General features: G+C 57.6%; 1 protein-coding gene across 1 annotated transcript; it reads right to left on the bottom strand.

The window, feature by feature from the left end:
- Nucleotides 1–5,714: 5,714 nt before the first annotated feature.
- SP9 (Sp9 transcription factor) lies at nt 5,715–8,551 on the bottom strand. Its single transcript, XM_086751028.1, has 2 exons — nt 8,448–8,551; nt 5,715–7,735 (listed from the first exon to the last, which is right to left on the bottom strand). The coding sequence occupies exons 1-2, from the start codon at nt 8,466–8,468 to the stop codon at nt 6,383–6,385; spliced, it is 1,374 nt and encodes a 457-aa protein (XP_086607154.1). The 5' UTR covers nt 8,469–8,551; the 3' UTR covers nt 5,715–6,382.
- Nucleotides 8,552–12,261: the final 3,710 nt, after the last annotated feature.

Below are 12,261 nucleotides of genomic sequence, written 5' to 3'. Positions count from 1 at the left end.
TCCAGGGTTATGAATCAATACAAACGTGCAAGGCAACGCTTCACCAGGCTTTTATTGCAAAGGAAATGCTTCTCTACCATTTCAGGGTGGAGGATGGAAGTACACTATTTAGTGGACAGGTGAAAGGGCGTCACCACCGTATTCTGGCAAGCAACTTTCTTCCTCTCCTCACTCACAGGATGAATGGGATTTTCTTTTATTACCAGTCCACTTGTTAAAACGGTCATTCCTAAATTTTTCAGTATCGCAGAGTATAATATATGGTGGGAGTGACCTGGCTTATCTTTTAGTTGCACGTGAATGAGTTTGAAAGGGTGAGCCATTAAGAGATGTGACCTTTTTTTACATGCGTTTCCATTAGGTTGCTCCGGGTGTTCTTTCTGAAGCAGCTGTGAGTCAGAGGGCATGCACAATGCAGTAAAGTCCGGCCCTGTATTTGTCTGCATGTGGTTGCTGATTTAGAAAGAACTGGAGGAGACTGCCCAAACGCCACGTACAAACAATCTAAACAAACCCTCTTGTGAGGAATTTATTATGCCTCTGTGTGAGAGAGGACAGACAGAGTAATGTGATAGGGGAAAAGGCATATTCCGGTAGAACATTTTCGTGTGAAGTGCAGCATGAAAGGTATGAGGAATAACCACTAAGTACTGGGACATGCTGCTGCTCTGAAGAAAGGTCTCTTGCTTACAGGTCTGTCTGATTGCTGCACATGTGGCACGGGAATCTGCCCACCAGTGTCCTGCCTACTGCAGTGCAACTGCCTTCTACCTGAGGAAGGAAGGACAGCTGGGCATCGACAATGGCTGGCATTTCTGTGGGCTCTGCATTTTATTTGTTTGTGTGTAGTTCAACTGTACATCTGTCGGTTTTGCATAGGAAAAGACTGGCAAATGGCATGAGTTTATTGTGATGGATGGCTACAGTGAAGGAAAATTAGACCAGAGAATGACATTCTGGGTGTACCCGTCTCAAGGACTACCCGTTGAAGGGCTTTGAAACCAAACGCTCATCCTTGTGACGCCTTTCCTGCTTTCAGTGCAGCCCTGACAGCCCCGGGCAAGGCCGGTGCGGCTTTGGAGGAGGAGGCTCGCTGCTTCAGTGCTTTCCTTAGGCCAGTTTGTGTCACCTTACCGGTCCGAGGAGCGGCCCTTGGCGTCGGACGAGGCGGCTGCGGAGGTGACGGGCCTCCTTCACCGCCCTTGGGCCTGAGAGCGCCGGGAGAAGCCGGTGAGCTCCAAATTCGCCGAGAAGGAGAAAGGTGAGGGTCGCTGGGGCCCTGTTTCCACGGGTCTCCCCCCACCAGCGGCAGGACCCCGGTGAGGCCCTCACGGCGCGGCCCGGCCGGCGGGGCTGCCCGCCCCAGGACGCCGCTGCCCCGGGCTGTCAGCGCGGCGGCTCGGCAGCGCGCGCCGGGGCCCTGTAGGAGGTGCTGTCGGCTCACAGATGGCGGTAAGAGCGGCTCTTCTTCTTTCTTTTCTTTCATTTTTTTTCCTTCCCCTTAAAAGACGCGGAATAGGGTTAAGCCTGTGCCGCACGGCGGGGCTGCGCGGCCGGGGACCGCGGCGCCGTGAGGCGGCTCCCTCAGCCTGGCAGAGGGGGGACGGGGCCCGGCGGCGCGGCCCTGCGCCGGGAACGGCAGCTGGGGCGCCCCGCGGCCGGAGCGGCACAAGTTGGGGCCCAGGGAGGGCCGGCGGCTCTAACGGGCGGCTCTAACGGCCGCTCGGCCCCGGCGGGGTGGGGCAGGGGCCCGGCCCCCGCTGAGGGCGGTGGCGGGGCAGGGCGGGGTCCCGGTCCCGCTCCCGCCGAGCGTCCCTCCGGGCAGAGCAGGGCTTCGCCCGGAGCGGGGCGGCGGGGAGCCCCGGGGGCCGCCGGGCCGCCCCAGAGCCCTGCCGCCCCGCGGGACCGAGCGGTTAAAATTAATGCTGAACCGTAAATTGTTACTGTTCCGAAAGTAAATAAACAGGTGACTTCCAGATCAGGTTCCTGCTTGGATCGTTACAATAAATATCCCTGAAGGAAGCTCTCTATTTATGTTGTCATTGATTAATTCTCGCTACCTCATTTGATTTCGATTTAGAACGATTTGATTCTAATTTAATTAGCATGTAATTTGGATGTACATAATTACTGTAATTATGACATTCAGGTAAGGCAGCTTTAGGCTGAAAGGCAATTTCAAATTTTCTAGCAACCTACTTTGTACTGGGAAACGGACAAGGGCTTCGCGCCCTGCCATCCAAGTAGCAATTAGCACATCTCGGAAATAGGCACTGCCGCGGGTTTGTGGTAAAACAGCGGCGCGAAGGCGGCGGCGGAGCCTCGCCCGGTGCCCGCCGGCGGGTGCCCGCCGGGAGCCGCGCCCGCCCGGGTCCCCCCCCCGGATCGGCCGCAGGTGCGGGACCGGCCCACGGGGCCGCGCGGTGGGCGGGGAGCGGTGACCCACCCCCGGCGGGGTGCCGCCATTAACCGTGAAGGGCCCACCCGCCCCGTCAGGTGACGGCCCCGGAGGAGCTGCAGAGGCGAGCCGGGCACCCGCCGCGCCGCCGTCTCCCCTCAGGTGGGTGTGCGCCGCCGCCGCGGGCCCGTCCCGCCCACAGAAGTTCACCCGCGCCCTCCCGCTTAGCTCCCGGGGGCCCGGCCCCGCCGTCCCGCCCCTCCCGCCCCTCTCCCCCCTAGCCGCCGTGGCCTCCCCGCGCTCCGGCCGCCAGCTTCTCGCCGCCGCGCAGCCCCGCCGAGCCCACCGCCGGTCGTGGGGGCGGCGGGGCGCGGCCGGCGCGGGCCTCTAGATGGCGCCCGGGAGCCGCCGCGCGGGCCCGGGCCCGGGCCCCGCCAGGCGCGATCGCGAGTCCCCGTTTTCAGGCCTTTTTTCTTCTGCGTTAAGAGTGTTATTCCTTCAGGGAACTTGCAGCGAAATTATTCTCACTTAAGATAAACAGTCGGGGCACCAGTTACCCGCCGGGGTGGGCTTGCTGTTGGGTTGCCTTCATCCGCGGTTCGGAGCGGGGGGAGCGGCGCTCGGCGGGCAGATAATGGCTGCGAATAGATTACTGCTCCCGCCGATAAAGTTTCCATTTGTGTTGAAAGACGGAATTAAGAAACTGTCCGGGCACGGGATCGGGTGTTTATATCCTGTCTCATTAGAGCAAAACCACCAGCGTTACCTTGTAAGTGTCACAGGAGCCGTTAGGGCTGTCGCTCCCCGCGGGGGGGGACGCTTCCCGCGGAGCGGGGACCCAGCGATCGAGCGGCTCCCGGCGCTGCGCCTTTTCCCGGCGGCTGCTGTCGCTGGCTGGTTTCCAGCCGCGTTGTAACGGGCTGGAGGGGCGGGGGTGAAGGCGCTGTCGGTGCGGTGCGGGAACGGGGAGCGGTTCTGGAGCCAGCTGCGAACGGGAGCCGGGCTCCGCTCACGGGCAGCCCGGCTCTCCCCTCCGCCCCGCTCCCCGCCGCGGCCCGAGAGCACGTCCCTCCGGTTCCCGGAGCTTTCCCGCTCTCGGGTCAGCGCCTTCCCCCTAAAGAGGGGCTGCTAAACTGTGGATTCAGAGAGTTAAATCAGATTTTTTTTTTTTTTTTCGGTTCTCACACCGCCTGTCCTTTTAGTTTTTCTTTGTGTAAAAGTTCCCCAGACCATATAATTATCGCCAACATGCACGAAAGAATAGTGTCGTTTATTTTTTTTTTTTGTAAAGGTGACATGCTTTCTATTTTCCCGGTTAAACGAACCGGCTCTGCGGCCCGGAGCTGCTCCCTTCTTCGTTTCTGGGGAGTCCGTAAGTGATGGACGTTTTCTGACCCGAGGGGGCAGAGGTAATGCAAAGAGGTCCTTGATCATTGAGCTGAGAATTGTAACCCCGGCCTGGCGAGAAACTGGACCCGGATGGTTTCCTTTGATGTGTTTTATTATAAATCGAAAACAAAGCTGACTGCTGCCCAGCACCCCGCGCGGGTGCATTCCTCCGCACCCCCGGCGGGGCGGGCAGCCCTGTCCCGCCCAGCCACCCCCCTCTTTATTTTGCCTCTGCCCCGGCGCGTCCTCCCCCCTCGCCCGCTCCCCCTGCCCGCCGGGAAACCTCCCCGCACCCAGCCGCCGGCGGGGCGGGAGGAAAAGGGGACCTCTGCCGAGGTGCTTTGGGCCAGAACAGATCGCAGAGCGGCTCTTCGGGAGGGTGCTGTCGCGGCCAGACGCGCGGGGACGCTCCCGGGAGGCTTCCCGCTGCCCGCGGACGGGCTCCCGCCGCCGCCCGGTCGCTTTTGTGCGGCAGCGGCGCGGAGGAGGTGGGACGCGGTTGTTGGTATGCACGGCAGATGCATTTTCGTTACCGCAACGTCTTTATTCCGGTCGGTGGCCGACAGCAGAATCTGTTTCCCGATGTTATTTGTATTCCCCGTTTTACGGAGGATTAAAATACCTGTATTCCTCCAATCTGTACCGGGCAGACTAAATTAACTTTTTTCCTTCCCTTCCCTCTTTTTTTTTTTTTTTTTTTTTTTTTTTTTTTTTAAATAACACAATTATCTCATTTAACAATTTGCCTTTTTAAAAAATACTGTGGCTGTTAGGTTGGTGGTCAGGAGACAAAGGGGGTGAAAATAATTTTCATTTCAATAATTGCCTTCTGGTCAATTTAACTGTGCCTTATTTTGAAAGAGCCTGTCTAAATGAGATTCCTGTCCCAAATGTGTTCCCAGGCCTTAGCCCAGCCTTTAATTATTCCTGAGTTTTTTTTTCTTCAGAATAAGACGCTGCACTGAGTAATCACAAAGAAGTCAGAGAGCATCCTTGAACCTTTTCAATAGCAGAGCCACTGATATTCAAATAACATGCAAGGACCATTTGACTGCATGGGGACATAAGCATTTCCAATTCACTATTTGCATAGATCAACTGTCTTTGAAAAGGAAAGGAGCAGTTGTCTTCCATAACATTAAAAAGCCTAGTTATCAAATCAAGTGCTTAGTTTGGGGCTTTTAAAACGTTTACATTTTATCTCAGGTTGCCCTTTACCGTTTGACATGCAAATTTGGTGCAGTTAATTTGGACAATTAAAAGGATCTTCAAGGGAGCTTTGTCACCGAGAATATTCGGAGTTTTCCCCGTGGACCAGCTGAGATAAAGTTGGCCAGAACAAATGATGTCTAGGAGATTAATTAGATATTTGATAAGACATGAATCCCTAATAAGGGAATACAAGGCACAGGGGGCTGCTGTGTGCTCTAAGTCAAAATTAATAACATTTAACAAGATTTTCATTTAGGCATGAAATGTCTTTTCCGGAGTATTGACTCTAGCGATTTATTCCCCCGAGATCACCTCCCAACCCAGGCAGCCTTGTGGCGCTGAAGGCTTTGTAAATTAAATAAATAGCTCCTCAGCGCACCTCGGGTTCAGTCGGTTTTGGGGCCGGTTTCGCCGAAGGCGCTTACGGCTCGGGCCGGTTCCCGGCTCGTGTAGCGGGGCTCGGACTCGGTCTAAATTTGTTTTAAAATATATATATAAATAAACCAAAACTAAGGCGGGTTGAAAAGAGCGACCAGGGCGCTTCGGCGCGCCTGGCTTGGGGGCCGGTTCCCTCCCCTCCTGGCCGTCGCTGCCGTGTTTTTAATCGCGGCCGAGGGGGCTGGGAGAGGGGCGAGGGCTCCCACCAAAAACCTGACCCCTGCGAAGGCTGGGCGGGGGGAAGGAGGGGGCACGAAGAAGAACAAACCCGTGAGTATATGGTTCAGAGTCCTTTAATAATACCAAAATGAAAATATGTCAAGATTTTTTTTTCCATACAGATAAACGCATTTAATTTCTTTAGGAGACCTTAACTTACGTGTGTTTGAGTGAAATGTTAACTCAACATTTTAAATATCTTTTACATATATACTGACTTCCACAAAGTGCATCAGAAATTTAAAATAATTAAAAACAATAACCAAAACCCCAAAACCTCCCTGAATTTCAGGAATTCACCAATTTAAAAAAAAAAAAAAAAAGGGAAATCCCCAACCCCCCTATCAGATCAACATTTACAAGAAAAATAAGCGAACACGATCTGGTTTTCTTTTTTTTTTTTTGTTTTCTTTTTTGAACCCTATTTATACAGATGTTTATGAGATACACAGGAACCGTCTCGGACTTGCAGTTGGATTTCTCACCTTAAGCCTCTCTCGGGATGCTTGCCTTCCAACAGAAAGGGAGGAGAAAAAGGAAACGGAAGAAAGTGTCACTCGGTACCCGCCGGCCGGGCGGGACGGGACGCGGGGAGGGGGGGCCGCCCCTCTCCAGCCCCGCCGTCCGTCCACCCTCCCCGTCCCCGGGCGCCGTCCGCGGCGGGGCAGCTCGGGCAGAGTCCGGGCGTCTCCCGGGGGCGTGGGGGGTTCCCCGGCGGCGCTGCCCCTAGGAGTCTCCGGGCCCCGCGGTAGGTTCCTTGCCCGGTCCGCGGGTGGCGGCGCCCACCCCCTCGTGCAGGATGAGGTCGGGGGACTCGGAGCGCGGCGTCTCCAGGTTGCTGGCGTCCGTGTCGCTGTCGCTGCCCTTTTTGCCCCCGCCGCCCCCGTTGTGCGTTTTGATGTGTTTGCTCAGGTGGTCGCTGCGCATGAAGCGCTTGTTGCAGACGGGGCAGGCGAAGCGCTTCTCGCCCGTGTGAGTCCGCAGGTGCCGCTGCAGCTCGTCGGAGCGGGTGAAGCGCTTGCCACAGAAGAGCCAGTTGCAGACGAAGGGCCGCTCGCCCGTGTGCCAGCGCAGGTGCGCCTTCAGGTGCGAGGTCTTGCCGTACACCTTGCCGCAGCCCGGGATGTGGCAGCTGTGCAGCCCCTTGCGCCGCAGGCTGGCCCCCGCCGGTCCCAGCCGCTCGGCCTCCTGGCAGTTGGGGCAGTCGCAGGTGGCGCGGCCCGAATAGCGGCGGGCGGAGCGGGCCGAGCCGCCCCCGGCAGCGGCGGCGGCGGCGCCCGAGATCATGGCGCTGGCCGCCGCCACCGCCGCACTGGAGTCCGTGTAGGAGGGCAGCACGGGCTTGAAGCCCTCCTGGGTGAGCAGGTGCTGGCTGGTGGAGAGCAGGTGGGAGGCGGCCGTGGAGCCCAGGCCGGTGGAGCTGAAGGCGGAGTGGGTGAGGGAGCTGAAGTCGGGGTTGTAGGTGCCCAGCTGGGAGTGCAGCGAGGCCTGGGGGGCGCCCGAGTGCAGCGAGCTCTGCAGCCCCCCCGTCGGGTTCTGCACCTCCAGCCAGGAGCCCGGGCTGGTGTGCACGTCCCACCAGGAGGAGGCCGCTCCGTTGGCCACCTCGCCCGCCGAGAGCGTGGAGTGGAAGCCCGACTTGTACCAGGACTCGTAGGGGTGCGCCATGCCCACCCGCGGGTAGAGGCTCTCGGCCGCCGAGCTGTGCACTTTGGAGATGAAGGCCGACTGCCCGCCGGGCTCCTGCGGGGACACGCCCGCCGCCGCCGAGTTGGAGAAGAGGCCGCCGTAGTCGCTGCTGAAGGCCGACGAGGTGGGCGAGGTGGAGGCCAGGCAGAAGGCGCTGTTAGCGGTGCCCGTGCCGCTGGCCAGTCCGTTGGAGCCCCTGCTCGTGGCCACCGTGAAGCCCGAGAGGCTGGAGCCCAGGTTGCAGCTGGAGGTGGAGCGTTTCCAGGGGTGGAAGCCCCCTTTGGCGAAGGCGCTGGACTCGGGCAGGGTGGTCAGGGGGCTGGTGTTGCCGATCTTGTTGCAGGTGGCGGCCAGCATGGCCAGGGGAGTCGTTCCAAATCTCGGCTCCTCCTGCGGGAGAGACAAAGCCAGCCTGTCAGCCTCACCCCCTGCCGCCTCGCCAGGCTCCCGCGGGGACGCGGATGGAACCGCGGCGCGACGAGCGGCACCGAGGAAAAGTTCTCTTTTTCTGGAGGAAGGCTCCAGCCCTGCCCCGCTCGGCGCAACTCGTTCTCCGCCGGGGACCGGTCTCGGGGTGCCCCAGGGACTGACATCGGAAGCGGATCCCGGCGGGGACCAGCGACATGCGTGTTCCGAGAGGGTGGCTCGAGCCTACCGAAAATCCCGTGGGAACGAAATGCGGCGTCTCCTCGAGCTACCGTACAGGAGAGCCGGAAAAATGGGACGGCAGAAAGGCAATCGGGGCGCGGAGCCTCCGACCGGCGCCACTCACGGAGCCGAGCGAGGCAAAAATCTCTAGAAATTTACTGTAGCACGTCGAGTTTTTTAAGGAAAAAAAAAAAAAAAGAAAAAAAGAAAACACAGCGCAAGCAGCCCGGCTTCTCTCTGGCCAAGCGAGTTAAACTCCTCGCGAACGACCCGACGGGAAACCCGCCGCGAAATCCCCCGAGGCGGGTCGGGGTCACCTCCGGCCCGCGGGCCCGACGCAGCGCGGCGGCAGCAACAGCTGTTTTGTTGTTTTTGTTTGTTTGTTTGTTTCCAGAGAGCACAGCGAAGGCGCGCTGCCCGCCGAGCCGCAGGGAAGGGCAGGGTGCCGACTTACCCCGAGGATAGACGTAGCCATAGCACGTCCCTGGGCTGGGCGGTGGGGCGGAGGGGGACGGCGCTCGGTGTGCGCCCCGCGCTGCCCGGCGGCACTAAGGACACTCCGGCTCGGCGGGGCTAAACTCTGCCTAAGTGCGGGCAGCGCCCGCTTTGAAGTACCGCTGGCGGCGGCGCTCGCCCAATGAGGGCGCGGGCGGAGCGGGCCGGAGCGGCCCGGCAGCCAATCAGGCTGCGCGGAGGTGCCGGCGCCGGGGGCTCGGGGCGCGTGCCAGTCAGCGCGCGGGGAGAGAACTCCCCACTCCGGACCGCGGCGGTCGCGCTGCAATTAACTGCAAACCCCGGCCGCGCGCCGGGTCGCGGCTCCCGCCGGCGGAAGCCTGGGAACCCGTGGCCGGGGAGGGGGGGAGGAGGCTGCCCCGATACCGGCCGGCCGCGGGAGGCCACAGAGGGCAGGAGTCGAGAGCGGGGGTCAGCCGCGGCCGGGAGCCAGCGGCGCAAACAGTGCGGGAGGTGTCGGGTCCCCCGCTGCTCGCTCAGTCACCTGCCATCCTCGCGTCCCGTAAACGATATGGCGCTGCTTTTATTCAGCAGGCCCTTTGCTTCCTCAGCAGCCCGTCGGGCGGCTGTCCGTGCGGGATACAAATGACCTAACGGCGCCTAGTGACATTTTACGAAAACACGTCATTTTGTTGTTGTTGTTGTTTTGCTTTTCTAAATGCTAGAAGTTATTTCAGGCGCCACGTATTTCTTACTTTATTTGCAAAAGGGACCAAGGAGGCTTTTCCAGTCACACAGAGCGCCAAGAGATGCCAAGGCAGGGAACCTGCCCCAGGCACCCCTTTGCTCTTGTACCGGGGCGGGGGGGGGACACGATATGACATCCTGTCGCTTCAGAGAGAGGAATTTATTTTACAGAGTAATCCCCAGCAAAATACTTTGAAAGCCAAATTCGCAGCCTGCAGCACGTTTTTCGAGCCCCCCGTGCCCCCCGGAAGCAGAGGTGCCGACGGCAGGAGGCTTGCTCGCTCCCGGCTCTGGCAGGGAACCGGCCTCCCCCGCCCCCGCCTGCGGCCTCTGCACTGTGCACGCTCCACACGCCCAGGCAGCCACAGGGACTTTACCTGCTCTCTGCGTGTGCGAAATGTAAGTCCGAACCTCGGCTCCTCAGTTGCCTTGCAAGCTGGTCCCTTTGATTTGTAATTATCGGGGGCTCAGGTAATTGGCTAGAACTTGCCCGCACTGTGTCCGCGGAAGATCGATAGGCGTGCAACTTTTCACCACTTACCGTCGTCTCTGTAAGGCCGGGAGCTGGAGCTTCTCCCTCCGCTCCTGCCGTCCCCGGTACAGCTGGGGACACTTCCCAACCAGAAATATGGGTGCGTTCGAGCAACGCCGAGTGCCTGCTCTGCGTTTGAGCCCGGATTTCCTTCTCCCCGGTGCCGCCTCAGCCATCCAGCATGCAACCTCCCAGCAGATGCAGAGTAGGCATCGCTGAGGAGCGAGATGGAGAAACCGTGAATTTGAGAAGATTTCGCTTTTCTTTACTCGTTTTGCTACATTTCTTTTCGTGCTTAAATAAGGCGGGCGTTGCGTTTTGCTGCACACCGTGTTGCGCAGTCCGCAGGACGCCCGCCACGCTAGGCAAGGATGTCCCTGGAGATGATCGTTTATTTAAACGTCTAAGGCCATTTTCAAAGGGCGCTCTCGCCTTTTCGTGGCCGCGTACGAAGCAGAGCCGGGGCACGAGGAGGAAATTTTGTTCTGCGCCCAATTCCTTCCACACTGCCTCGCAGCCGGCGCAGGGGCGCGCTGCAAACCCTTTCTCAGGGTCCGCCCGGAGCAGACCCCGAGCGGCCGCCGTGCCGGGAGGGCGGGGGTGGTGGTGGGGGCGGGCGACACAACCCACCGCGGGCGAGGCGACGAGTACGAGAGGGGCAGCCGGGAGCAGTCGCCCAACAGGTGACTCCATCCCTCCTTCCCTCCTGCGGGGGGACCCCGCTCCTTCCCAGGAGGCTGCCGAGGCGGCCGTCAAGTGGCAGCCAGGCGCTCCTGGGGCGGCGGGGGGAAAGGGTCTGTCCCCTCTCCTTGGGGAAAGCCGTCCCTAATATCGGGCTGGAAGGCAGCTCGGGAGCCTGACGTTTAAAAACGCTGCCTCGACATCAGGGAGTAAAGGCATCCGCTGCCCGCCTGCGCTCCCGCAGCAGAGCGGGGCTTCTGCCGCGGCCGGGCGGCCCTGCCCGCTCCCGCCTCGCCGCTCCCGCCTCGCCCCCTTTGCGGCCGGGAAAGTCACCCACACCCGCAGGAAGGCGGCGGGGGGGAACGCCGCTCCCATCGCGAGGGGGTCAAGGATTTTCCGGCAGGTTTTTCTCAGACTCCAAAAATCGAGTTTTTAAACAAAGATCAATGTGTTATGCTAAAGTGTTGAGCTGACTGTTAAAACATTTGGGGGGATAATGACAGTGTAACAAAGGCCTGGTTTGGAGTGAATCATCACCCTTTTAAAAGTTAAAGCAATTTTCAGGAGAATAGCTTTCAGCAAACGCTTTACATTATTCAAAACGGCCAAATAATGCTCTATTATAGCGCCTGAATGCTGCCAGTCAGCCCGTAAGTGCAATTTGTGCGAAGGCTCGGTGCCTTATCTCCACTTCTTTATAAAGAGGTGAATATAAAACAATTTCTTCCAAACCCAGACAGAGAGCACGAAAATTGCTTCCCTTTCTGCAATCAGGGCAATTTAACTGGAGTGCAATTAGCACTATTAAATGTCGATTCTGCATAAACAAATCTGACTAAGAAGCGAAAGTGGGGTGAGAACCTCATATAAACTGAAACTGATTTTTTAAAATTATGTATCCGGGTCCTTTACAATTGATCCGTGACGTTTTCATCTTGGAATATATTTACATCGTAAATACATTACGGTTAAATCAACATAGATCTTTAAAAAAAATCTCAATATGAATACTAATAAAGAAGAATAGCCTAATTAAATGCAACAGTTCACTTCCTTTGAACAATATTGTTTCCCATCTTCCCTTTACGCGTGTCTTTTGATCTGTGCAACTACTAAAGTTGCTGTCTTCGGGAGGTAAAGCTGGGAAACAATTCGTTCATTAAAGCTGATTGGGAGGCTCCTGGGTTCATATTCAAGAGCGTCAGATGAAATGGCTCTTCTGTTCAAACAGAGCTCTGGGAACGAGCTGCCAAATATTTTCCAAATAAATCGATTTAATAGCAGTTAAATGTAAGGCTGCTCTGCAATTTCCCCGGAATCCTAGGAGGGGCACGGAGTTTTACACATGGATGTTACCGGTGGGAAAGGGGCAAACCCTTCCAAGTTCAAGAGAAGCAGCCTCATTTTCTGCCAAACAGAAGGGACGTGGGCAGGAAACAGGCAAACTGCTCATCGCCGAGACAAATAATTGCGTTCTGCCAGATTTTTTTTTTTTTTTTAGCAACAGGACTTCCGTGCGAGCCCCCTCCGCCCCCCCCCTTAATTACACTTTTCATTTACGTGATCTAGAAACCACCATTGATTATCAGAGCAACGCAGAGGGGGACCTGGGAATAAATTAATAACTTCGGTTGAGAAAAGGCTTCCCCACTATTCTGCCCAAGAGTGGATATTAAAAGGGGGAAGGATATATAGAGATGGCGTCAAAATACAGACCTTGGTGCCTGTTGAGTCCACTGCATTCTTTCTGCTGCAGAGTTTTTCATTTGTGGGTAAGGATGAAGTGCAGCGTTTGATTAGAAGAAGATATTTTATAGTTAATAAAAAGGGAATGAGCGCTGGGATCATAATAGCT

Source organism: Chlamydotis macqueenii, chromosome 6 (genome assembly GCF_036417535.1).
Source record: "Chlamydotis macqueenii isolate bChlMac1 chromosome 6, bChlMac1.mat, whole genome shotgun sequence".
In the NCBI taxonomy this organism is placed as follows: Eukaryota; Metazoa; Chordata; class Aves; order Otidiformes; family Otididae; genus Chlamydotis; species Chlamydotis macqueenii.
The sequence above is the reverse complement of the archived record's forward strand: the minus strand, read 5'-3'. Positions and strand labels throughout refer to the sequence as shown.